The sequence below is a fragment of the Eptesicus fuscus genome, chromosome 10 (assembly GCF_027574615.1).
Source record: "Eptesicus fuscus isolate TK198812 chromosome 10, DD_ASM_mEF_20220401, whole genome shotgun sequence".
Taxonomy (NCBI): domain Eukaryota; kingdom Metazoa; phylum Chordata; class Mammalia; order Chiroptera; family Vespertilionidae; genus Eptesicus; species Eptesicus fuscus.
In genome coordinates this window covers 68,753,960-68,780,111 of record NC_072482.1, presented here as the reverse complement: position 1 = coordinate 68,780,111, position 26,152 = coordinate 68,753,960, and the positions used below count along the sequence as shown (strand labels likewise).

General features: G+C 38.4%; 1 protein-coding gene across 2 annotated transcripts in view; it reads left to right on the top strand.

The window, feature by feature from the left end:
* Positions 1-102: 102 nt before the first annotated feature.
* ZC2HC1B (zinc finger C2HC-type containing 1B) overlaps positions 103-26,152 on the top strand; it is a 37,367-nt gene continuing 11,317 nt past the window's right edge. The window contains exons 1-5 of one of the 2 annotated variants that reach the window (XM_028140996.2): positions 103-195; positions 10,297-10,358; positions 12,880-12,999; positions 13,544-13,682; positions 25,394-25,533. In XM_028140996.2, coding sequence (XP_027996797.2) covers positions 168-195; positions 10,297-10,358; positions 12,880-12,999; positions 13,544-13,682; positions 25,394-25,533 — 489 coding nt within the window. In that variant the 5' untranslated portion in view covers positions 103-167. Of the gene's footprint in view, positions 196-2,098; positions 2,174-10,296; positions 10,359-12,879; positions 13,000-13,543; positions 13,683-25,393; positions 25,534-26,152 lie in introns of those variants that run through there. The other variant, XM_028140988.2, reaches the window with a different exon arrangement.

The following is a 26,152-nucleotide window of genomic DNA, read 5'->3' as shown; positions in this document are numbered from 1 at the left end:
AGGCTAAAGCAATGACTCCATCACAATTGTTAATTGTTTGGTAAACTGTGACTTCCTTGCAATAGACAAGTTGTTAGTGACCCTTGTTCATGTGTCCATGACTAATGTGTTATCTGGACTGTTCTGAAAAAGAAATCTGTGAACACTTGATCTGAGTTGGGAACAGAATGGCTAGTGTAGAACCATTTTTAGCAGGTGAGCTGCATTTGATAACTTTGTCTAATTCATTTTATTATGGCTCTTCCAAAGTTGGTGTTATCTTGTTCTCTCTGTTATCAATTTTAAATCTAAGTCATTGTTGTAGGAGTTTTAAGAGTTGTGAAAAACAGTAGCATTAGGTACTCTACCAATCTATATATATAAAAGGCTAATATGCAAAGTGTCCTCTCTGGAGTTCGACTGGGAGACCAGGAGTTTAGTCGCTCACTATGATGTGTGCTGACAACCAGGGGGCAGCGCAGAACATGGCGGGTGACCAGCGGCAGTGAGATGCTGAGGGAGCGAGGGAAGAGGTGGGGAATCTGATCAGCCCTGATCACTGGCCAGGCCTAGGGACCCTACTCGTGCACGAATTTCGTGCACTGGGCCTCCAGTATTGATAGAAAAAACTTGGCTGAAGGTCTTGTCATTACAAAAGTAGGATGCTGGAGAGTATGTATTTAAATGCCAACCTGAAGAAGTAAAGGGTCAGATGATGGTTTGTGATAGTGTTGGGAATGTATTAAATCCTAAAAGAATTGACCCTTTATTTTAGTAGCTGTCTCAATTGAAGGTTCACAAAACCAGCAAGACTCTTAGAGATGTGGAATATTGCTTTGGCTTGGTGCTATTCAAATTCCATCTTATGAGCTAGTTTCACTGTACTTCACCCAAAAGGTTTAAATCAGCACATCACATATTTTGCAGTTTAGAAAATGTGACTATAAGCCACAAGTCTTGGAGAAACATATTTTGATTTATGTGGATTATCCTCCAAACTTAAAGATCTTAATTTTATTCTGGGGAACAAAGTCTTATACAATATTTTGAATTATTTCATAACATTTTGGAATATTTATGATTTGAGTCATCTATAAGCAATGCTTGGGAACTTAACATAAGCTCCATGCTAAACGTTGGGAGTCCAAAGTGATAAAGGGGGATTTGCCTTCAAGGACTGCATCATCTGAGGAGGCAGGGTGTGTGCAGCAAAATAGGACTAGCAGTGCCAAATCCCTGATAAAGTACCACTTGACATGAGGATCTGGAAACGTGCTATTCCCCCTGAAGTGCTCTTATTGCAAATAAACATTTTTCGAGGCTGTGCTCAATTATCACCTTCCCGTAAACTTTTCCCTGACCATGTATTAAAAAATGGCACACACATCCTTCTCCTGTGTCCTTTTTTTGTTGTTACTAATCCTCACCCGAGGATATGTTTATTGATTTTTAGAGAGAAAGGAAGGGGGGGAGAGAGAAACCGACATGAGAGAAAACATCGATGGTTGCCTCCTGTATCTGCCAAACAAATCAGCAACCCTTTTGGTGTACTGGCAACACTCCAACTGATCCATTCAGCCGTGCCCTCCCCTGTATTTATGCTCCTTCCCTGTTTTATGTTGATAGCATCTATTGGCATCGGATATATTTCACTCTCCTCTCACTGAAACTGAGGGCAGAAAATTTATTTACCACTTTATCCCCAAGGTCTAGAACAGTGCCTGGTTTTGGGTAAATGATCTCTAAGTAGTATGTAAATGAATGGATAGTTGGGAAAGACTTTTCAGGAAAAAAATTGCTTAAAAAAAAGGAACAATGGGAAACAGGATTAATACCAGCAAGGAGAAGGAAGGCCTAAAGTGTCCCAGGTAGGGGCCAAAATCATAAAGAATTTGCCTGCTTTATCTTAAGGACTTACTTTGTTTAGAACTCCATGAGTGGTATAAAGTCACTTTTTCAGATATTTTAGAACTGTTACAAGTCAAACTACCAAGAGCAATTACATTTGTGTATATGACCTGGGTACCTTGTATACAAACCTCCATTATGATGTCATCAAATCACCTCAGGTGAAGGACAGAACTCTAGAGTCTGTAACTTACTGTTACATTATCAATACCTTTATGTTGCTTCTTCCTGTGTGCTGATAGTATGTTTTGTCCAGCTTGTTTGTTCCAGTTAATGCAAGGAAAAGGTAAAAATTATAATGGCCTCACATTTTAATTGAGAAACTTACAGGAAAATTTTTAATAAACACATACTCACTATTCAAGTTAAGAAATAGAACATACAGGCCATGTGTGGGTCCATCTTCAGTTTCATTCCACTCTCCTCTTATGTACTATACAGACTTCATCACCTGTATGGTATCCCTAAACACAGTGAACAGCTGAGAATTGTAAATCTAGCTCTATGAAGACAGTATTTGCCACCATTTGATGAAGACATTTTTGAGAAGATGGGCTGAATAATCTCTTGAGTCGATGATTTCAGCTTCTAGTTTACAAGAGCCTTAGGTGGAGATGTTAGTGAGCAAGGTGATGAGTAAGTCCCAGGCAACATAAGTCACCACAGTTGGAGCATCCTGGATCTCTTGTAGAAATATCTTTAAAGGTTGTATGCTTGTTTTATATTTTTTGCTTCTAAGCTCACCTTCCCCCATCTCAAGAGAAGATCAATGCAGAACCTAACCATGGAGTGAAATGAGTATGCTCAGCTAATCTAGACATCAGAATATGAAGGGGAGAGCAGGCATCTCATTGGGACATGCTCAGACAAGCCAAATAGAACACAGTGGGAGCCAGATATACTAGCACAGTGGTCGGCAAACTCATTCGTCAACAGAGCCAAATAACAGTACAACGATTGAAATTTCTTTTGAGAGCCAAATTTTTTAAACTTACAACTTCTAACGCCACTTCTTTAAAATAGACTCGCCCAGGCCGTGGTATTTTGTGGAAGAGCCACACTCAAGGGGCCAAAGAGCCGCATGTGGCTCGCGAGCCGCAGTTTGCCGACCACGGTACTAGCATAACTGTTCTCAGGTTACAAAGGCAGCGAATCTCAGTCATGACATCATGACAGTCTTCAACATGGTGTTTTGAATCTCACACCTCCACCCTGGACTGGTAGCCCTTTGGTGCAGGTGCCTAGATGTTTTCCTGGGAGTTCCCTTCTCCCTCCCCTGTGTTGAATTGCCTATTTGCTCACCTTGTTGTGGAGCATATCCTCCAGCAATTCTTGAGTCAGGGTATACGGGGTATAGACTTTGAAACCTTGAATGTCTGGAAATGTATTTATTCTACCTGCATATTTGATTGATGGGTATAAATTTTGGGTTGTATATTATTTTCCCTCAGAAATTTAAAGGATTTGTCCCATTTATCTCCATTTTTACTGTTTGGAATCTGAAGTCATTCTAATCCATGACACTTTGTATGTTACTGGTTTTATTTCTCTGAGTTGATAGACTTTCTAGTCTCCAATGATATTTAATGGCATAGATCTGTTTTCATCCTTCCAACCAGGGGGCTGGTGTCCTTTCACTTCTGGAAATGTTAAATAATTGTTTTTATTTCCTTCCTTGTGTTTTTTCATTTTCTCTCTTAAATCCCTATTGTTTGGAGTAGGGCCTTCTGGACAGGTACTGGCTTATTTTTCTCTCCCTTTCTATGTCATTTTACTTTACTTTCTAGGAAATTTCCCTAGTTTTATCTCCCAACCTTCTATTGAGTTTTTAATGTCTTCAATAAGTCTTTTAATTTCCAAGAGGTTTAATTTTCCTTTAAACTGCTTTGTTTAGGTCTTTTGTGCTAGAGACTTTCCTCATATCTTTGGAAAGTTGTGTCCATGATTAAGATTGGAGGAAGAAAACACTAGAAGCTTTTAAGTGGATGAATAGTATTTGATGGTTTTGAGCTTTATTGTAGGGTAACCTGGATGAGCTGTTTGGGACTCTCCCCAAAGTCAGCATCTTCCCTCTTTCCTTATGGAATAGTTATATTCCCAGGGAAGTTTTTGTGCCTTGGGAGTGAAGGACTAGCAAGCAGAGTTCTGTGAGCCAAGTAGAGGAAGGTATGTATGGGGTGTTCTCTGCTCTCAGTATTGCTATGCGTGAGGTTAATCACTAGATTATATACATACATGTAGGGGTTGTCCCCAAAAATGCACACACTTACATTTTCTGATAATTCAATTAAAGTTTCTTTTCAGATTTGACCCATTGGAATTAATAATTATTAAAAGTGTGTATACATTTTTTGGGGGGACACCTGGTGTGTGTATACATGTGCACATACAAATACATATACAGTTAATCCTCATCAACCATGGAGTCCCTATTTGCAAATTTGCCTACTCACTAAAGTTTGTAACCCTAAAATCAATACTCATGGCACTTTCATGGTCATTCACAGACATGCATGCAGCAGGTATAAAGTTGAGTCACCTGACATGCATGTTTCCAGCTGAGGTAGAACAAGCCTTCTAGTTTCAGCTCATGCTGTAAACAAGTGTCCTTTTCACGGTCCATTGGGTGTCACATTTTTCATGTCTGTGCACTTTCTCTTGGTGATTTTGCCGTTTAAAATGGCTCCTTAGTGCAGAGTTGAAGTGTTATCTCGTGTTTCTAAGCACAGGAAGGCTCCAGTGTGCCTTACAGAGAAAATATGTCTGTTAGGTAAACTTCATTCGAGCATGAGTTATAGTGTTGGCCCAGAGTTCAGTGATATTGAATCAAAAATATTTATTTAAATAAGGTCTCTTTAAACAGAAATACATAAAACAAGGTATGTATTGATAACAGTTTCTGACCAGAGGCTCACAGGAATCTAACCCTGTATTTCCCCCCAGAATAGTAAGTCCAGTGTTTGCTCACTTAGTGCTCACAGAGACTTTATGGAATGTCACTACACAAATACTGGGAATCAGCCATATGTGTGTGTGTATCTACATCTACCTACACACACCTTCAGCTGTGCCTGGTGTTGATGCTTGCACTGACCTCCTCTTTCACCCTTTCTGGAGAGTAGACCTATGCTGCAGCTGGGGAAGGGCAATCACCCAGGGGTTGTGGAGTAAGGGAGGCATCTAGGAACCTTAACTTCTTAGGAAACTTGCACCCTGATCCTCCATATTTTCGCAGTCTCTTCATCCTCCTTATTCACCCTCTCTCAGTTCAGAGGTACGCGCTGCTCCAGGGGTTCCTGTGACTTTGAAGGGTTCTGCTGTGCAAATCTGGATGGTTCTCCATTCTCCCTCCTGTCTGCTTGGGAAGTGGATTTTGATGTAGCTTTAAGTCCTCCAAGTTGGTTACCATGTTTATCAGCTTTCCAGATTTCCAGGTTTTTTTTTGGTTACTGTCTTTTGTCCCTGTCCTTGTGTTTTTCTGGGTCTCTGTGTCCTTTTGTCTGTTTACTCTAGTATTTTGGGGCTTGGGAGAGAGCAAATATTGATGAGCTGTTTTCTCTGCCATCCTAACTCATTCCTTTTCTAGTTTCACAAGTCATGTTCCTGAGATAAGTTAATAAGTTGAGGTCATACCACCTTGGCCATATGGCCTTGGAAGATGTCGAAATTGCTAATGTTTGCATATTCTGGATTGTAAAGGATTTAAGAGTTCTTTGACTTGCTAACAAGGGAATGAGAAAACATCTCCCTTTTTATTTCTTTATCATGCCTTTATGAGGAAGTGTGAGTTAGTAGGTGTTTTTACAAAACATTCTTCCAACTCAGAAAGAGAATGTCTAATCAGAAGTAGAATTTTCGCCCCAATTTCATTACAACCATAATCCTCTCCAGGCTTCTTATAAAATTTTTGAACTGAGATCTTTGTAATGCTTATTTTTCACTGTCAACATGCTACACAAAACTTTTATCACTTCCATATCACTTTCCTTTCCTCATTTAAAAAATTGTCTAAGATTATAAACCAATGTATAAAACTAATAGCTACTTTAATAATCTACTTAAGACTCGAGCCAGGGTAAAGATAGGAATAGCTAAATCGATACTCATTGTTGTAGAATCTTTTCTATCAAAAGGGTTATGTGTTTTTTAAGCACTTTATTAAATGTGTTACAAAAGAGATTTAATCTAAAAGCCCAAAGCCCGTGTCATCATCATATTCCTCAGATTCTTCCTTCTTTGCTGGGGCAGCCATGGTGGAGGGGACAGGTCCACCAGCCCCTCCATTGCAGATGAGGCTCCCGATGTTGACATTGGCCAGAGCCTTTGCAAACAAGCCTGGACAGAAAGATTCAGCATTTACACCAGCTGCTTTAATGAGGGCATTACATTTAGCCTCTGTCATGGTCACCTCATCATGGTCACCTCATTGTCGTGTGGGATAAGGACCTAGTAGATGCAGGTGAACTTCCAGACAGAGGCCATGCAATGGGCACATGCTTAGCGAGCACTGCCAGGCATAGTGCTCGTGGCTGGGTGAAGTGAGGGCCCTCCCTCCCCACCACAGCCTTGGCTTCCTCGGAAGGGCCGAGCACCTTACTGGCAGTTGGGGAAAGAGGTTCAAGTAGGTTTTTTAAATCTTTTATTCTGATTTTTTAAATCTTTATAGAAAAATTGAAAATGTAGGAAAAAGAAATAATCACTTTTATTCTTATCACTCAGTGTTAATTACTGCATATATATATAGAGAGAGAAAGACCTGTATAGTTAACATGCCATTAACATTTTCCATGTTATTCTCCCAAAATAATTTCTAATGACTACATTCTCATTTGCTGGGTGGTGATCTTTTTCTGTAAAGACCACATATAATTTTTGGCTTTGCAAATCATATGGTCTCTGTTACAACTACTCTGCTGTTGTCGTGTGAAAGCAGCAATATATATTACGTAAACAAACGAATGGGCATGACTGTTTACCAAGACAAATTTATTTACTAAAACCTGCAGCTCCAGATTTGGCCCATGGGCCACAATTTGCCAACTCCTAGATATTTTTAAAAACTTTTAATTTTGACATAATTATAGTTCACAAAGTTTCAAAATAGTATGAGAGCCCATGTACACTTGACCTAGTTTCCCCAAGTTTCATCTTAAATAACTACAGTGCAATAGCCAACCCAAGAAATATATAGTTCTGTACCATATTATACATGTGTAACCACTACAATATACAGGACTATTCCATCATCTAAAGATCTTCCTCACTCTACTCCTATGTAATCACAACAATCTCCCTCCCCATCTAATTTCCATCACTATAATTTTGTCATTTTGAGAATGTTATACAAGTGGAATCATACAGTATGTGACTTTTGAGATTGACTACTTTCTCTCAGCATTGAGATCCATCCAGATTGTACATGTATCAATAGTTTCCTTTCTATTGATGTGTAGTATTCCAGGTATGGATGTCACAGTTTATTTAACCATTCACCTATCGAAGGGTGTTTTGGTTATTTCAAAGAATTCTTTTAAGGTTCTAATGATCATATAGTCCATGTGATTCGGCATTCTGGAACAAACGCTGTAGACCTCATTTGTCTCCATGATTGGTTCAACTGACTTAGGTAGGTATTCCCTTCTTTCCTTGTTAGTCAAGCTTCCAAGCTGAATGTCATTCAGAATGTGATGGTCCATGTATTTCAATTGAATCATATTGTATCTGTCATTATTTTAAATTCACTGAACTCTTTAAAACTCATTGATTTATAAACCAGAAGGTGTTGTTTCTCCAGGGACTTCCATTTGCTTTGCAGGTGAGTACTGATATAATGTGGCTATATTTCTGGTAACAGTTGAATAGTCTTGATTCTCATATCAGGTTCAAGTGTCAGTGTTACCACTTATTATCTGTGGTCTTAGAGAAGTCACCTAACCTTGAACCTCCATTTTCTTATCTGTAAATAAGAATACCAACCCTGTCTCACAGTATTATGGTGAGGAGCAAATGAGATTACACAGGAAAAGTGTTTGGGGAACAAGAAAACACTATACAAATGTTAAAGTAATATTTATACAAACAAACTGTCACTAGTGTTTTAGAAAAAGCAGCAGTTTTATAATTAGGATGAGTAGTTTTTATTAACAAGTAAGTATGTGGAGGGGTGGGATATCTTTGCTAAAAAAAAAAAAAATTAAGACCGTATTTTACAGAGAAGGCCAAAAGCACAGAGAGGATGAGTGGTGTTGCTGTATGCTGTAATGGATGGCCTGTGTTGCAAATACAATACCATCTGGCAGATGTGAGAAGAAATCATTTAAATCAACAATGTGTGTAATGAACTACCATCTGATTCCTGTTAATCAAGCCTTCCTTTTTTGAACTGTCTTCCCTTGGTTTCCATGACCCTGTTCTCTCCTGCTTCTCTTTCTGGCTTATCATCATCATCTCTTTGGCCCTCAAATATGGAGTTCCCTCGGGATCATCCCTGTACTTCTCTTTCCATGACCTCTTCCCTGGCAGTATCATGCCTTTACATCACTCTCCAAACAAAGCCTGCATCTGTGTCTCTAGCCCTGACCTCCCTCATTTCCATCCTGCTGGCTGGCTGACTCTTTTTCAAACTCAGTATTTCCAAAGCTGAGGTCATTTTTCTTACTAAGATGGCCCTATTTTTCAAATGCTGCATTTCTCTCCACAGCCCTACCATCTTCTCTGTCCTCAGGCATCCTTCTCTCGCTGCCATCACCCAACTCCCTCAGATCTAGTCATGCTGTCAATTCTTTGACCATAGTGTCTTCCATTTCCTCTTACCTTTCTATTTCAGGCCTGCAACTTTAGCTTTTTAAATAAAATTCTGTCTTTCCTCCTTTCTGTCACATCAATCTTCCATAGTTGAGGTTCTTCCTCATCGGTGTTCTTGATTGCTCCCCTTGTTTGGAGAAAAATGTCCAGATTTTTATTCTAATATAAAATCTTCCCCATGATCAAACTGCTTTTTAAATCTGTATATACTCAACTCCAGATGAACAGAGAGGAAGTAATATGAAGTGCAACTCTTTTTTTTTTTTTTTTTTTTCAGAATTCCATAATGTTTTCCCTTTCTCGTGACACTTTGCTAACTTCACTTAATTTATGTACATACTTTTCTCCTTTTCTGGGCTGGACCCACGTATGGTTTCTCTCAATATTCCCACAGAGTTGCACGTAGCAGATATTTATTGAATGAATGATTGGTCCTGTGGTGGAAACTCAATTCTTGTTTGGCCCATACATTCAATAAGTATTTATTGAGCACTTTACTATGGGTCAGGTACTTTGAGGTATTGAGACATAGTGGGCCCAGTTTCAGCTTTTTTTTCTTTTATATTTGAGTTTATTCTTTTTTTATTTTTTTAATCCTCACCCGAGGATATGTTTCCATTGATTTTAAAGAGAGGAGAAAAGAAAGAGAGAGAAAGAAAAACATCAGTGTGAAAAAGAAACATCAATCAGTTGGCTACCATCCTCACCCTAACCCAAAACCTGGTTATGTGCCCTGACCAGGAATCGAATCTGCAACCTTCTGGTTGATTTTCCAGCCAATTGAGCCACCTGGCCAGGGAGAGTTTATTCTTCATTTGACTTTTAAAATACCACTATGGTTAAATATTAAAATAAAATAATAGCAAGTACTGAACCTATTGTGATTATAATCCTTCACTCATTCACCACTGCACATAAAATGCCAGCAGTATCATTCACTAGCCCCATCAGGAGGTCTGACCCTGAACACAACCCCTAAGATGATATTCCCCATTTTCATAGGCTTCTTCATTGTAATCACACCTCTTTCCTGATTTCAATCAAAATCGACCAGTTCTACTTGGTGCATTTCATCAGTCTCTTCTACTTCCTTCTTCATGGTTAGGAGTTATTCTTCAGCAAAGATTGTTTATGGGAAGAGAGGAAGCCATTCTCAGGAAAGTTTACCTTAAATTCAATGACTAGGCAACTTTTTCCTCATGGTCTCTGATAAATTGGCGCACCTTCATTGAGCATACCTATAGACCTTCCATTCTAGTAGGAACCCTCAAGACATTCCCACTGGATTATTTATGGCTTCATACTAAGGTCTCAACTTTGTACTTAAGTCTAAAGCAAAGCTATCAGGCACTTGTTCACAAATATATTTATTAAATAATTATAATTATACACTGGTGGCCTGACGGATATGGAATTTACCTGTTTAATGGCATGAGAAGAAAACACAGGTGAGTTTACAGAGGATCTTTCTAGGAGAAGGAAGTGGTTGGTGGGAAAGAAAAAAAAGAGTGAAGATATCGAGCTATTGAGGTCTCCAGTTAGTCATTTCTTCTCAGGCAGGCAATTCCTTGAAACTAACATAATGTGCTCTTGGATCCTATACAGATGGCAATCAGGACTTATTTCCCTGTGAAGTCTGTGGAAGACGCTTTGCAGCAGATGTTCTGGTAAACATAAAGACGTTTTGTAGATGTGTTTCATTGGAGTTAAATGAACTGTCAAGTTAGTGAGGAGGCCGCAGTGGCAAAGATTAAAGACAGATGTGGAGGGAAAGCAAGGGAAGAGGAGTACACAACCTACGGTTGGCAGGCCCGGAGGACACGGAAGCTGTCCGATGCTGCCCACGTTCACAAGGGCACTGATGAAACCTGGCTCTCTAACTGAAAGGATGCCAGAAGAAAGTATCTTGGCACAGCTGATTGTCTCTTGAGAGGTTTTGGCTCTTTCTCCTTTTCTATAAGCATCAGAAATCCAAAATTTAAGGCCAAAGCACCAGGGAAATTAGCTAGTCGAGAGGAATGAACATTGAATTTGGAGCATCTGGAAACTTGGCTTTTAGCCTCAAATTTGTCACTAATTCTGACAAGTCCTTTAACCTCCCTCTGTTTCCTGCTTTGCCACGTACAAAGACAGAATCCTCCAATTTCAGGGTTTTAATGTAATTTGAACAAAATGAACATAAAGCCTTTTCCAAGATCTAATTGTTAAGCCAATTTCAAGCTAACTGTACATCTCATTTCCTGATTGATGCCTATAAGGTGGAATAAAGCTTGATTTATTTCAAAGTTAGAGGATCAAAGAGCTATTATACCCCAACATTATAAAAAGATTCCCAAGAAAAAGATGATTTAAAAAATTAGGTTTATAATGCAGTTGTTAGTTGGGACATTTAGATCAAAGAGACTTACATGGAACTACAAGCATTTGGACTTACAAGCCTGACTGCATTTGAGGCAAAAGACTGCAAAATGAGGTTTGTAGGTTTTATTTCTCTGGTGAATTTTTTTTTAAAAAAGTCCCTAGCTGGTTTTGCTCAGTGAATAGAGGGTCGGCCTGCAGACCAAAGGGTCTTGGGTTCGATTCTGGTCAAGGGCACCTACCTTGGTTGCAGGCTCCTCCCCGTCCTGGGCCCTGATCGGGCTTGTGCAGGAAGCAGCCAATCAATGTGTTTCTCTCACATCTGTCTTTCCCTCTCTCTTTCACTCTTCCTAAAAATAAGTGGGAAAATATCCTAGGGTGAGGATTAACAAAAACAAACAAATGAAGTATTATTCTTTTAATTAAGTGCAGGTAGAATTTCCTGAATCTAGAAGGAGACCTCCAGGGCCTCCTGTGGCCTGGCACCCACTGGAGTGCTTGCCTTTGCCTTCTCCAGCCTAGGCCGCGCCCCATGGGAGGAAGGGGTTTGAGCCCTAGGAGGTGCCCTTTGAAAAGGGGTCACTAAATGTCAAGTGCATCTCAGGTCCTTCTCAAGTTTTATTTCCTATGCCTATCTCTAGGCTACAGAGAGCATCTGATCAACTGATCTGATCTCTCTCCTTTAGTTTCAAATGGCATGGCTTGTTTATAGACAGGTGCAATGATTTTCATAGACCATGTGTTTTGTTGGGTCTGAACAAAGCAACTATGTAAGTGATAGCTCTTATGAGTTACATTTCCACCAACGAAGAGGATTTGGAGGAGAAAGCAAAGATTTTAGTATAATATCTTAGTAGTGCAGTAACAGACTCTATAAAGTCAGTACACGGGCAGAGCTCAATGTGTTAGTTCCCTGAGTTTTGTAACAGAAATACTGAGGACTACTGGCTAGATTTAAAAAAAAAAATGTTTTCCCTGCTGATCATCTTGCAAATATTGTAATATTTATTGTAATAAATGACTTCACTAATCATGTGGGATGTTTGGGTACAATTCAAGGAAACTGTGTTTATAACTTAAACAGAATTGGTATGTTCTTCATGCATTTGTGTGGTTGTTCCAGTTGTCTTTTGCAGATGTTCTCAACGATTTCTTTGAAACCTCTCCACTCCTATTCAGGAGTTAAGTGGTTATGTGGAAAAGTGGCCCATTTAAGCTCAATTTTGAAATGCTGAGTGGGAAGAGGTGTTTTTCTGAAAAGATTCTATTGGTGGGAAGCTACGTTTCCCCTTGCTACATGCACAGAGCTGTTTCAAAAGGGTGGTAAAACTGAATATTAAGGTTCTTGGAACTCGAATTTCCTGTTATATTACTGGATGACTTGATTTTGAAATTTAGGAACAGTAAAGGCAGGAAACTGAATAAGTAATCAACAAAACTTCATTAGTTAAAATGGCTAAATGGTCAGAAATATTGTATTTCAGTTTCAACTACAAAGTTTGTCTTTTCAACATTATTTAATGCTTAGAACCATTCATACTGCCCAAGTGGTAGAGTTAAATGTGTAAAACCAAATTTAAAGTAAGTCTCTCTAGCTGTAGAGACCTTTTATTGACCTTGACCGTTCGAACATAATATCTAGTTATGTGTAACATGGGCGAGGGAAGCCAGATGGATTTGCTCTGCTGTGATTTGAGAGTTGGAGAATGTACTTGGCTCTGAAGGTACAACTCAGTCCCTGTAGTGAGGGCTGCCTGAGTACACTGCAGCATTACAAACTTGGTGATTTGTACATTAAAAAAAAATTAATCCCCACTCTTTCTTTTCTAGGAAAGGCATGGACCAATATGTAAAAAACTCTTCAACAAAAAGCGTATGCCTTTCAGTTCCGTAAAACAAAGATTACAGGGCACTTACTTTCCCACTGTGAGCCCGGCTCTTCAATCCAAGGTATTATCAGTATCTTCCTTATTGTTCATGATTACATCCTTAAGCACATTAAAGCCTCTTTCTGGCTCTCTGGTTTCATTCTTGCTTGATAGAGCAATGTAAAGCCATGTAAGTATAATCCACCTTTACTGTTTTCTTTTTAATCATGCTCACTGAGATTTCCAAATGTATTTCAGATACTTTCCAGATGTGACAAAAAAGAATCTTGTTTATACTTTCATTAGAGTAGCATTAAATCTAGCAATTAACTTGGAAGAAAGTCACTTTTAACCTTACATTTAAGTCTTCCTTTAAGGTTTTATAGTTATGTTGTTTTTCTGATTATTTTGTGTTTTCCTTCACTACTGCGATTTGTGGATTTTATTACTGTATTTTCCAAACCCGGTTTAGTACTTTTGAAAAACAAATTCTGCTTCCCTCTCCAAATTTCACAGTCCTGTTTCCTGTAAATTCAAATCCCAGCTGCAAAAGAAAAAAATAAATTATAGTGGAGAGATATATAGTCTAGGCTAGTATATGTTTTTGTTTGTTTGTTTGTTTGTAGCCTCAACCAGTGAGGAAAACTAACTGGAGACAACAACATGAAGACTTTATTATTGCAATTCAATCAGCAAAGCAGTGCACCCTAGCCATGAAAGAAGGCCGCCCTCTCCCACTACCTCCCCCCGCGTCCATCAACCCAGGTGTGTGGCCAGTTTGGTTTGTTTTTGATATTAACTCTTAACCAGTTGAGGCTATGCTCGATTTTTGGCCAAATTATGCCTTGCTTCTATTTATTCTAAGATTAACAATAGGAATTAAGTTATATAAAAGTAATTTTATCATATAATTTATCTTGTCCTATTTTTTTTCCCCCTCAATTCTGCCTAAAGATTCTGTGTTTCCTTCTAACTCTGTCTCAACATGAGAACACCACTGTAGCCAGTGTCATGGCATTACATAACTCCAGGGGACGCTGTTCACATCATGGTTTATGAGAACGGAACTGTGTAGAGCAATTTAAGATACATTAGCTCCCCAATGTCAGATACCTACAGCTCTTTTTTACTTTTTTGAGATAAAATTCCCATAATATAAACTTCATCATTTTAACCATTTTAAGTTGTATAGTTTAGTGGCCCACAGCCTTTTTACCCTAAACTTTTTATTTTGAAAAATTTCAAATCTACAGAAAAGAGGAAGGAATAGTACAGTGATCACTCATATACCTTCCACTGAAATTTGAGTTTTTGACATTGTTGCAATATTTTCTATTACTCATTTTATTTTTATGGCAGAACTATTTAATAGCAAATTTCAGAATTTATAACACTTTATTCCGTTATGCATTTGTTAAGTGCAAATACATTTTCCTGCATGACCACAATACTATTTTTGCACTTAACATATAGACTCATGTTTTCTCAGTTTTCTTAAGAGTGTCTTTTAAAGCTTTCTCCTCATCCCCCAGCCACAATCCAAGATTCAATCAAGGTTTATGCATTGTCTTATGTTGTCTGTTTAGTTTCTTTTAACCCTATACAATGTCCCTACCAGGCCAATTATCTTTAGAATTTCTCATGTTCTGGATTTGTCTGTGGGTTGTTGTGTTTTTGGTTTTTTTTTTAGTTATATTAGTGTTTAACTTGTCCTTCTATTCCCCCATCTTTCTGTAAATTGGAATTTAAGCCTAGAGGCTAGATTAGATTAATATTCATATTAATCTCTTATCAGATACAGGATTTTCAAATATTTTCTCCCATTTGGTGAACTGTCTCTTGATGCAAAAATGTTTTTAATTTTGATAAAGTCCAACTTTCCTTTCCTATTGTTGTTGTCCAGTCATTGATCTCAAACTCCCTCAAAAATCATTGCAAAATCCAATGTCATGAAGCCTTTTCCTTGTTTTCTTCTAACAGTTTTATAGTTTTAGCTCTTACACTTACGTCTTTGATCCAGGTTGAGTTAATTTTTGTATGTGGTGCAAAATAAGATACCAACTTCATTGGAAGTTGGATATCTAGTTTTACATGTGGTTATCTAGATTTCTCACTGTTTTGATTAGCATAGCTTTGTAGTAAGTTTTAAAAGCAGGAAGTGTGAGTTCCCCAAGATTGTTTTGGCTATTTGGGGAACTTGAGATTTTTTTTTTTTTTCTGAAAATGCCATTGGAGTTTCCGGAGGGATTGCATTGAATCTGTACATCATTTAGATATTACTGTCATCTTAACTATATTGTCTTCTAATCCATGAACATAGAATGTCTTTCCATTTATTTGTCTTCTTTAATTTCCACTAGCAATGTTTTATAATTTTCAATGTATGAGTCTTTCATATCCTTGATTATATTTATTTCTAAGTATATTATTCTTTTGAAGTTATTATAAATGGAATTGTTAACTTAATTTTCAGATTGCTCCTTGTTAGTGTATAGAAATACAACTGACTTTTGTGTGTTGATATTGTAAACTGCAACTTAGCTGAATTTTATTTATTAGTTCTACAGTTGTTTTCCAGTGTGGAATCTTTAGGGTTTTCTACATATAAGATTATATAACTTGCAAACAGATAATTTTGCTTCTTCTTCTCCAATTTGTATGCCTTTTATTTGTTGTATCTAAATCTCCTGGCTAGAACTTCCAAAAATATGTTGAATAACACTGGCAAAAGTAGACATCCTTGTCTTGTTTGCCATTGAGTATAATGTTAGCTGAGGGTTATAATTGACTATTTAAACATAAATAATAGCATATTATAGGGATTATAACACGTGAAAGTGAAATGTATGAAACCAATAGGATGAGATTAAGGAAAATGGACATAAATTGTTGAAAGGTTCACATTATACACGGATATATATAGTATTATTTGAAGGTAGAATATTATATTATAAAAATGCCTATTCTAAACCCTGGAGTAAGCACCCAAAAATATTGACATATAGATAATAAGACAATATATGGAGTGGAGATGAAAAAATGTATTCCAAAAGAAGACAGGAAGAAAGAAAAAAAAGGAACAAAGAACAGATGGGATAAAGAAAAATAGCAAGATGCTAGACTTCAACCTAATTCTGTGGACAATTGTTAGAAATGACCTGAAACTTCAGATAAAAGGCAGAGATTATCAAACTGAACTATAAAGCAAGGTCCAATTATATGCTTTCTATAATAAACACTCTTTAAATATAAAGATACAAATAAGTGGATCAGGCAGGTGACAGAATGAATTGGTGGCCCCATGGGACAGATCCAGCTTCTCAAAGCATGGCAGAAATGCAGATTTCCTGATCTATAAATACCATAAATTCAATATTTTAGAATCTTCATGTTTGAATGTCAGGTTAGAAGTCAGATGTTGGTTTTCTTGGAGGGCTGGGGAGGGCCAGAAGGGGACACATGGGAAGTCTCCCGTGTGTTCCCTTCTGGTGGGACTTAGTGTTTTATCTGGGCTGTGTACATGGGTGTGTGCAGTTTGTGGACATTTCATGGAGCACACACTTACTTGTGTTTTTCTTCTTCGATAAAAAGGTAAAAAGAGAAATAAACACCAGGAATGTCAAAATGACTGTTGAGTGGCATGTTTAAAGCATGGAAAAAGATATACATCAAATAATAATCATAAAACTGCAGTGGCTAATAATAATATCAGGCAAAGTAAACTTCAGGGCAAGTATTATTAGCAGAGATAATGATTTAAAAATATATTCATCAAGAAGACCTATCAGTCCTAAATGTTTATGTACCTAGTAACAGAGCTTCAAAGAACATAAAACAAAACTGACAAAACTGGACAGAGTAGACAAATTCACAATTATATGTGGAGATTGTATCATTCCTCTCTTAGTAACTGATGAAATATCAGCATGAAAATCAGCAGAGATATAGAAAAAGCAGCATGAAAATCAGCAGAGATATAGAAAACTTGAACAACAGTATCAACCAGTTTGACCTAATTGATACCTATGACTATAACGTGACACATGGCAAGAGCAGAATATAATTCTCCTCAAGTATATTCACCCATAGACCATGTTCAGGACCATAAAGCAGGTCTAAAAGGATTAAATCTAAACGTATTAAAATCATACAGACTATGTTATTTGACCACATTAGAGTTAAAGTAGGAATTATGATGAAATTAACAACTCCTTTCTAAATAATCCATGGATCTAAGGCAAAATTAAAAAATATTTTGAATTGAATGGAAATAAAAACATATCAAAATTTGTGGGGTTTGGCTAAAGCAATGCCTTGAAAGAATTTCTTAGCTTTAAATACTTATATTAGAAAAGGAGAAGGATTTAAATCAATTACCTTAAATTTTATCTTTGAAAAGTTAAAAATATAAGAACAAAATTACACCTGAATTAAATAGAAGGAAGTATATAGTTTTAAGGAAGAACATAGTTTCTATTGGCAAATGTATCAGACAAGGGTGCATTTTATCCCTATTTGTTTAATTTGTACATAGAATATATCATCTGAAAAACTGGCTGAGGCTCAGGAAGGAGGAGTGAAAACTGGGAGAAGAAATATCAATAACTTAAGATATGTAGATGATACCATCTTTCTGGCAGAAAGTAGCAATGATTTGAAACAAATTCTGGTGAAAGTGAAAGAAGAAAGTGCCAAAGCAGGACTGCATTTAAACATCAAGAAGACAAAAATCATGACAATGGGAGAAATGCATGTACCTTTAATGGAGACATTGAATAAATAATGAAATAAAGATTTTGCTTACCTTAGTTCAGTCATCAGTTCAAATGAAGACTGCAGCCAAGAAATTTAGAGATAGCAGAGGCTGAAAAGGGCAACCATCAGAATTAGGAAAGATCACCAAGAACAAAGATGTTATTACAGACAAGGCTAAGATCTTCTACACTCTCGTATTCCCAATTACTGTGTATCAAAGAGATGGGGGGAGGGGGAGGAATTGTTTGAAATATGGTGTTGGAGGAGAGCTGTATGGATAATCCATGAAAGAAACCATGAAAGAAGCAAGAATCCACAGGAGCTGAGCAGTGCTGCTGAGGACAGGACATTGTGGACATCACTCATTCAAAGGGTCACCAGGAGTCAGAACTGACTCAACTGCATGCAACACACACACAAATTATCAATGTAATTAATCATATTAATTTTGTTTAAATATTATTTATTGTTTAAAGTATTACATGAGTCTCCTTTTCTCCCCATTGACCTCTCCCCTGCCACCCCTCCCCCAAGCACAAGCCCTCACCACCCCCCTACTGTCTGTGTCCATTGGTTTTGCTCATATGCATGCATACAAGTCCTTTATCATCTCAATAGATATAGGCAGAGCCTGTAACAAAATGTAACACCCATACATGTTTTAGAAACATACTTAGAAAAGTAGAAATGGAAGGGGACTTCCTTAATAAAGGTCATCTTTGAGAAAGTATAGCTAACATCACACTGAATGGTGAAAAGCTGAACACTTTCCTACTGAGAAATGGAAAAAAAATAAGGGTGTCCTTTCTGACCACCTTTATTCAACACTGTACTAGAGATAGTACCCAGTGTAGTAAGGAAAAAAAATATATTTGATATGTATAGACATATAGATATATACAAATATATATGTGTGTGCCATATATAAATGATATATGCCTATATCATTTAAAGATTGAAGAGGAAGAAGTAAAACTATATCAAAACATGATAATGAATGGATAAATATAGAAAATCTTAGGTAACTACAAAAAAGCTACTGAAATTAAAGTGAATTAACAAGCTTTCAGGATATAAGGTCAATATACATAAGTGAATTGTATTTCCATATACTAGGCTTACACAATTGAAAATGAAATTAAAAATACCACTCGGAATAATATAAAACATTGAATACTTAGGTATATGTTTTTTAAAACATGTAGACCTATAAAATGAAAATCTTATAACTTAGAGAACGTTAAAGAGGTATAAAATATATGGACAGATTTACCATTTTCATGGTTTGGAAGACTCAGCATTGTGTTATGATGTCAGTTTTCTCCAAGTTGATCTGTGGCCTCAAGGTATTTCCAATAAAAATCCTTGCAAGTTTTCTTTGCCAAATAGGAATTGACCAGCTGACTCTAAACTTATATGGAAATTCAAAGGGTCTGGAATAGCCAAAATAGTTTTAGAAAAAAAGAATACATTGGAGGATGTAGAATCTCTCATGCGAACACTTACTATAATGTTACAATAATCATTACAATTTGGTGTTGGTGTATCAATTGAACAACAAAGAGAATCTAGATATAGACTCCCCCTCTCCCATCTATGGACAGTAGGTTTTTGACAAAAGTAATTCAATATGAGGAAGGATAGTCTTATTAATAAATTACATGGGAAAGCTTGATATCAATATGGGAAAATGACCCTTAATCATATACAAAAAGTAATTCTAAATGGATCATTGACCTAACATAAGTGCTATAACTATAAAATTTCTAGAAAAAATAATCTTTGATCTAAGGGTCAAGTTTTCTTATATCTATATGTATGGACATATAGATATATTTGTATATATCTATATGTATATACATAACAAATATATGTTTTTCCTTACTACACTAGGTACTATCTCTAAGAAAATTGATAAATTGGGCTTTACCAAAATTTAAAATCTCAGTTTTGAGAGACACCATTAAGAGAATGCAAAAGCAAGCCACAGGCTGGAAATAAATATTCATAATACACACATCTGACAAAGGACTCATATCAAGAAAATATAGGAGAGAGAAACCAAGATGGCGGCATAGGTAAATACCTAAACTGCTGCCTCGCACAACAATTTCAAAACTACAACTAAAAGACAAAACGGACATCATCCAGAACCACAGGAAGGGTGGCTGAGTTGAAATTCTACAACTTGAAGAAAAGAGAAAAGCACACTGAGACTCACAGGAGCTGCAGAAGGCAGAGGTATGGAGGTGTGCATGCGGAGAGGGCTGGTAACTGAGTACACAGCTGGCTTTCTCAATCGGGAGGGAGACAAAAGCTCCCGACTGCTCTGAACTCCAGTTCTGGGTGAGACTCTGGGGATCCAGACTCATTTGGGGAGAAACTGGGTTGTCTGACAGCAGGCTAAACTCGAGGGCAGCTTTCTCTCAGAGGTGCTTGCAGCGATTACTGTGGGACACTGATACCCAGGGGCCCCTTAGGGCAGGGCTGATGGGAAGCCATTGTTGTCTGCTCCGCCCTGAGACTCTGCCTCATCCAAGCTGAGCACAGAGGCTTTTGCAAGTCTTGTCTCCTAAGGGTGTCTCCAGCACAGAAGTTCTCCCAGCGTAGACACAGCTGATCCTCACAGCCAATTGGCCTGGAGGTCAATTCCTCCCAGTGATACCAACAATAATCAAGACTTAACTACAACAAGACTGTGCACACAGCCCACAAAGGGATGCACCAAGAGTGTCCACCTCAGGTAACAGGGGAGGCTGAGCCACTGGGCCCTATAGGACACGTAGTACACAAAGCCACTCTATCAACTCAGGGAAGCAGCCAAAATGCAGAGACAAACAAACAGGTCACAAATGAAAGAAATGGAGGAAAGCAAATGACTGCATATAGAGTTCAAAACCACGGTTATAAGGTTTTTCAATAATTTTCTAGAAAAGGCCAATAAATTTAGCAAGACCCTCAAGTATATGAAAAAGGACCAACTGGAAATTAAGTATACACTGACTGAAATAAAAATAATATACAGAGATCCAACAGCAGACTAGAGGATCACAAGAATCAAGTCAAAGATTTGAAATACAAAGAAGCAAAAAACACCCAACTGGAAAAGCAAAAAGAAAAAAGAATCCAAAAATATGAAGATAGTGTAAGGAGCCTCTGGGACAACTTCAATTGTACCAACATCGAATTATGGGGGTGCCAGAAGACGAGAGAGAGCAAGATACTGAAAACCTATTTGAAGAAATAATGACAGAAAACTTCCCCCACCTGGTGAAAGAAATAGACTTACAAGTCCAGGAAGCACAGAGAACCCCAAACAAAAGGAATCCAAAGAGGACCACACCAAGACACATCATAATTAAAATGCCAATAGCAAAAGACAAAGAGAGAATATTAAAAGCAGCAAGAGAAAAACAGTTAGTTACCTACAAGGGAGCACCCATATGATTGTCGGCTGATTTCTCAACAGAAACTATGCAGGCCAGACAGGAGTGGCAACCAGTCATTCGGTCACTTAGGCTTTTATATATATAGATTATAACATCTTCAGTGATGAACATAGATCTTTGGTTGCTTGAGACTGGACTTGGGGGGATATTGACTGAAAGGACATGAGGGAACTTTCTCATGTGATGGATTTGTTCTGTATTTAATTGGGGTAGTTATACAAGTGTATATATTTTTCAGAACTCATTGAACTGTACATTTAAAATATGTGCATTTGATTGCATATGTATTATTTCTCAAAGTTTGTTTTTAAAAGTTAAAAACCCACTGTACATAGTGTGGTGAAGGCCTGGGGTGGAGTGTGGGGGTGGGCAAGAAGGGGTCAGTGGTGGGGGAGACATATGTAATACTTTCAACAACAAAGATTAAAAAACAACACTGTGTAATTATGCTATAAAAATTATCTGAAAATGTCAAGTGGACATCTTTACCAGATAGTAATTTTAGTAAGTGCTTCACTCTTGTTGGATACTAATGAAAATGTAGTTAGAATATTATGTGTCTGAGATGTTCAGTAGAAAGAGCTATGGCTGTGATTTTGATAATATTTTGACCACAAGCTTCATATAACGAAACATCTTTTATGAGAAATACTTTTATTTTAATAGCAGAAGCTACAGGGTTAAACAACTACTTATGGTTCTTTAGTTGAATAAGTGAACTATGTCAGATGAAACCATGTGAATTTCTATAATTTTCAAATTGAATTTAAAATGTGGGGATTATTGTTTGTTTGTTTTTAAATAATTCTTTCTCTTTGTAAGGCCTAAGCAAACATGCAGTTTATTTCTCTGCCCTTTACAGTTTCATGCTAAAATATGGTGTTATAATTAAATTATTTCTTGTGGCCTTATTATAATTACATGCACCAAACAAAATGATTAGATACAATAGCACATTTTAATTATTCAATTATATTGATTGTTTGGGGATTTTATGTCAGCCCATATATTCTCAGGCTTAAATAGGAGAAAAAGTATAGGCCATAACTAGAGTTATATGTAGTACTACAGGCCCAGTGCACAAAATTCGTGCACTGGTAGGCTCCCTAGCAGCTGCTGGCTGCTGGCTGCTGGCTGGGGCCTCCCTCCCTTCCCCTGGCCGGCCCTGCCCCCTGGTCAAACTCCCAGACGAACTCCGAGTTGAGGGGACAATTTGCAATACTATGCTTTTATTATATAGGATTGCCTGGCATGTATGAGTGTGCAATTAATTTTCTTTTTTTCAGCATGATTCCATATTTCATGACTCAGTTTTTGTGACATGTATATATTTATTCTGATTCTTACTGAGCTAAGTGAGTCTAGCAATCATTCAACTTTCTGGGATGTCGTAAGAGTTTATGGGAACAATGATACTGAATATTTATAACTGGGATTTTCTGTGAGGCCTGGGACATTTGGTCACCATTGTTGCAGGGCTATATAGACATGGGCAATTAACAAATAGCCCATGTCTATATAGATGTTCAGTAGAAATTAACAAAATGCTTGCTTTTAAAGAACATCTTTATTGTTGAAAGTATTACATATGTCCCCTTCCCCCAAACCCCCCCATGCTTGCATTTTTAAATGATGCATGCTTTTCTACTTTCACTTTTTTAAAGTGAGATCTGACCATCCTACCCATAGTCCTCATAAGAGTCCCTTTGTAGTCAGACTTTTAAAACCATCATCTATGGAGAGAAACAGTCCATAGTGACTTTTATGTCACTGTGATCCATAGAGGAAGAGGTGACTCAGGCTGAGAGGAGAGCATGTAGCTCAGTCATACTGTGTCCAGATTATTGTTGCTGAAAAATACTTTCCCATTCTCAGAGTGCCTGAAGTTCCCTTTTGCCCCCTAAGCCAGGGCTTCATGTTCCAGCTGTGGGCTCCTGAGGACCCCGAGCCGCCTCCGTCCACAGCTTACCACACAGAATGGCAATGGTCCACTCCTTTGCCTCGTCCTCTAGTCCTCTCTGAGGTTTTGTTGGCCACGAAATACAAACTGTGTTGTCTCTGTGGTGGCATCTAGTGCCAAACACACACGAGGGCAGCAATGAATGAATGAACAAGTGGGATTAAGGAAGCCGTCGTCGTCATAATCATTGTCTTCGCCTGAACTCAGCCGGGGCTATGGTAGCAGCATTTCTGATAGAAGCTTTGGCTTTCCAGCTGCTAAAACTGAAGAAATTCCCACCCAGCCACAAGAGCTGAGCTCCAGATGGTTCTCTACACCAGTGTGAGTTCTGCATGATAATGGCACTTTGTATTTTACTTTTCCTAAGCGGTTTCACTCTTGTTGGGTAGTTGGAAACACAACCTTGCTGGGCCTGTTTCTTTAGAGTAATAGTTAAGTTCTACTTCGCCCACTGTGCCGAGTCCTCGTGTCGATCATTTTAGTTACCTTTCACAACGACCCGATGGAGGAGGTGGTATGTAGGTCCTGGAGAAATTGAAGCTTAACGAGGTTGAGTAACTTGCTGAAGTTCACACACATAGCAGGTGAAGAGCTGGGGCCCGGAACCGGCCGGGCAGGTGTCAGAGCCTTCCTCATTTCCCAATGCTGCCTTGTTTCATTTTTTTTTCAAGGAATTTATCACTGTGGGAAAGCTTTGTTTCTATAGTGGAATGCCTAGTCCTTGATTACGCAGACACCGTATTGCCTGGCACAGAATATGTATTCTATATGTATCGAATGAATCATTAAGGATTGACTTCCAGGGTGTGAAGTAAAAGGTTAGGATAAGTGCTAATCTTTTATTTCCTTTCAATTTCTTTGAGTTTTTACATTTTATGAGTATTCACTTTTGGAAGTGGTTTGTTAAAATAGCTCCCCAAAAGCTTTAGAAGTTGCCTTCAAAGATTCTTAACTTTGAAGACATCACTGCCTTAAATATCCCTCCCCAGATGTAGGAATTTTGACTAACCCAAACCTCCATGTAGAGTTCAAGGTTGGTGCTGTCTCAGATCCTTCCGGGGGCGGGGGGTGTGGGGCAGAGAGAAACTCTTCTCTCATGTTGCTTATATCCACTTTATCTTCCCTTAGGGAGAGGTACCTGCAACAAAACCCCGCATCTCTCTCTGCTTGCTTTAGGGAGGGGCAGACTCCAATCTGGCTTTGCTATGAGCATCTCCACACTCTAAGAAGATCTTGGATCTTTCTCACTTCCTATTTCTCTCCTTGTCTAATAACTGCAAATGAGAGCCAGGTCCTGATGACTGGTATCCACAGATCCTAGTGCCACAGAGCTTCCTGGGACACCTCCTTCTCCTCCTCCTCCACCTCCTCATCCTCCTCCTTGTCCTCCTCCTCCTCCTCTTCTGCCTCCTTCTCCTTCTTCTCTTTCCTTCCTTCTCTTCCTCTTCCTTCTCTCTCCTCTTCCTCTTCTTCCTCCTCTTCCTCTTCCTCCTCTTCTTATTGAATTTATTGGAGGTGGCATTGGTTAATAAAATTATGTAGGTTTCAGGTGTACAATTCTATAATATATCATCTATATATTATACTATGTGTTCACCATCCCAAATCAGTCTTCTTCCATCATCATTTATCCCTCCTCCCCCTATCCACCTGTCTGGGACAGTCTAACACTAGAAGATGAAGCTGTTTCCAGGGCCACTTTCCAGTCACCCCTCCTTTTTTCTTTTCTCTTTTCTGAATCCCCACCTTTTTTCATTTTACTACCTTCTCCTTGAACGTATCATTTGCTTCCTCACTTCAGAGTTCAGTGAAAACCTCTCCCACTGCAGAGCAGTGTCTTTCTGCCAGTGACACTGACTTCAAATCCCATCCCAAAGCGCACATTCCTATCTCCCTCTGCGGCCCCATAAACTCGTGTATGTGTTTCTGTCACACCCAGTACCACAACCTGGGCTTTTATGCCCTTTCAAATCATCAATGCTAATATTCTATGATCCCATGACTGCTTTTTGACTGAAGATCCACTAAATAGTTCATTGAAATGGGAAAGTTCCTAAGTATAGTTCATGTAAACACTTCAAGGGTACACTCTTCGTTGAAGTAAGTGCTCAAGTAGAATAGTCCCCTCCACTGTCCTTCGTTTGAGCCTTTGCATGCCTCCCGCTGGAGTTGGCCATCTCCGCAGTGGGCTCGAGGATCTTTTTCTTTCATGATGGAGCAGGGTTCATATCCTGTTTATTTCCCTTCCTATTGTCCATTTCGGAGTTGTTTTTGAAACGCTAATTGCCTTTTGTTGTTATCCTTATGTTCAGATTATATTCAGTGCCCGTATTGTCTGAGGAGGTTTAACGAAAATGCAGCCAGTCGGCATATTAATTTCTGCAAGGATCAGTCTTCTCGCCGAGTCTTTGATGCAGCCCAGACAGCAGCCAAACTGGAGTCCAGAGTGCAGGTAAGCCTCTCTCCCAGGTGCCCTCGCAGGCCTGGGGCCAGCAGGTGGTTTGGTGGGGAACCTGCTACCCATCCTGAGAAATGTGAGTATCACCATAGCCGGTCACAGTCACCCATCTTCACGGGAGCAGGCTCCTTCTGAGTTCCCAGCTTACCACTCCTCTGGGTGTTGTAGGAACAAAACATTTCTATGGTGTTTGCAGCTTCTTAGAATGAAGACTTGAATATATAAGTGGTGTTTCTATAGAATTATGATAAGGTTCTGTGTCCAAGAGTGGTTATCAGCCTTCACCACCCCGAAAAGAGTTGTGACCCTCAATTGAAACTGGCCTGCATGGGGGAAGCCGCCACAGGGATGGGTCCCTAGGCCGTGCCTTTTGCTCTGTAGAGGCAGGTGTTTTAAAAGCCACAGAATCAGCAAGTTAGAAAAATGGGAGCAACTGTTATAAATAGATACAAATAAGTAAGATGACAACAGAAGACCATAGATGGATAGAAACAGACAGAACCAGAGCCAGTAGGAACATCGCTTACCGTGGAGCATGAAAACTCTTCGTTGTACTAGTAAACATGGTTCAGACATCAAGAAAAGGTGAAATTGGTCTGAAGACTTAGGAGTA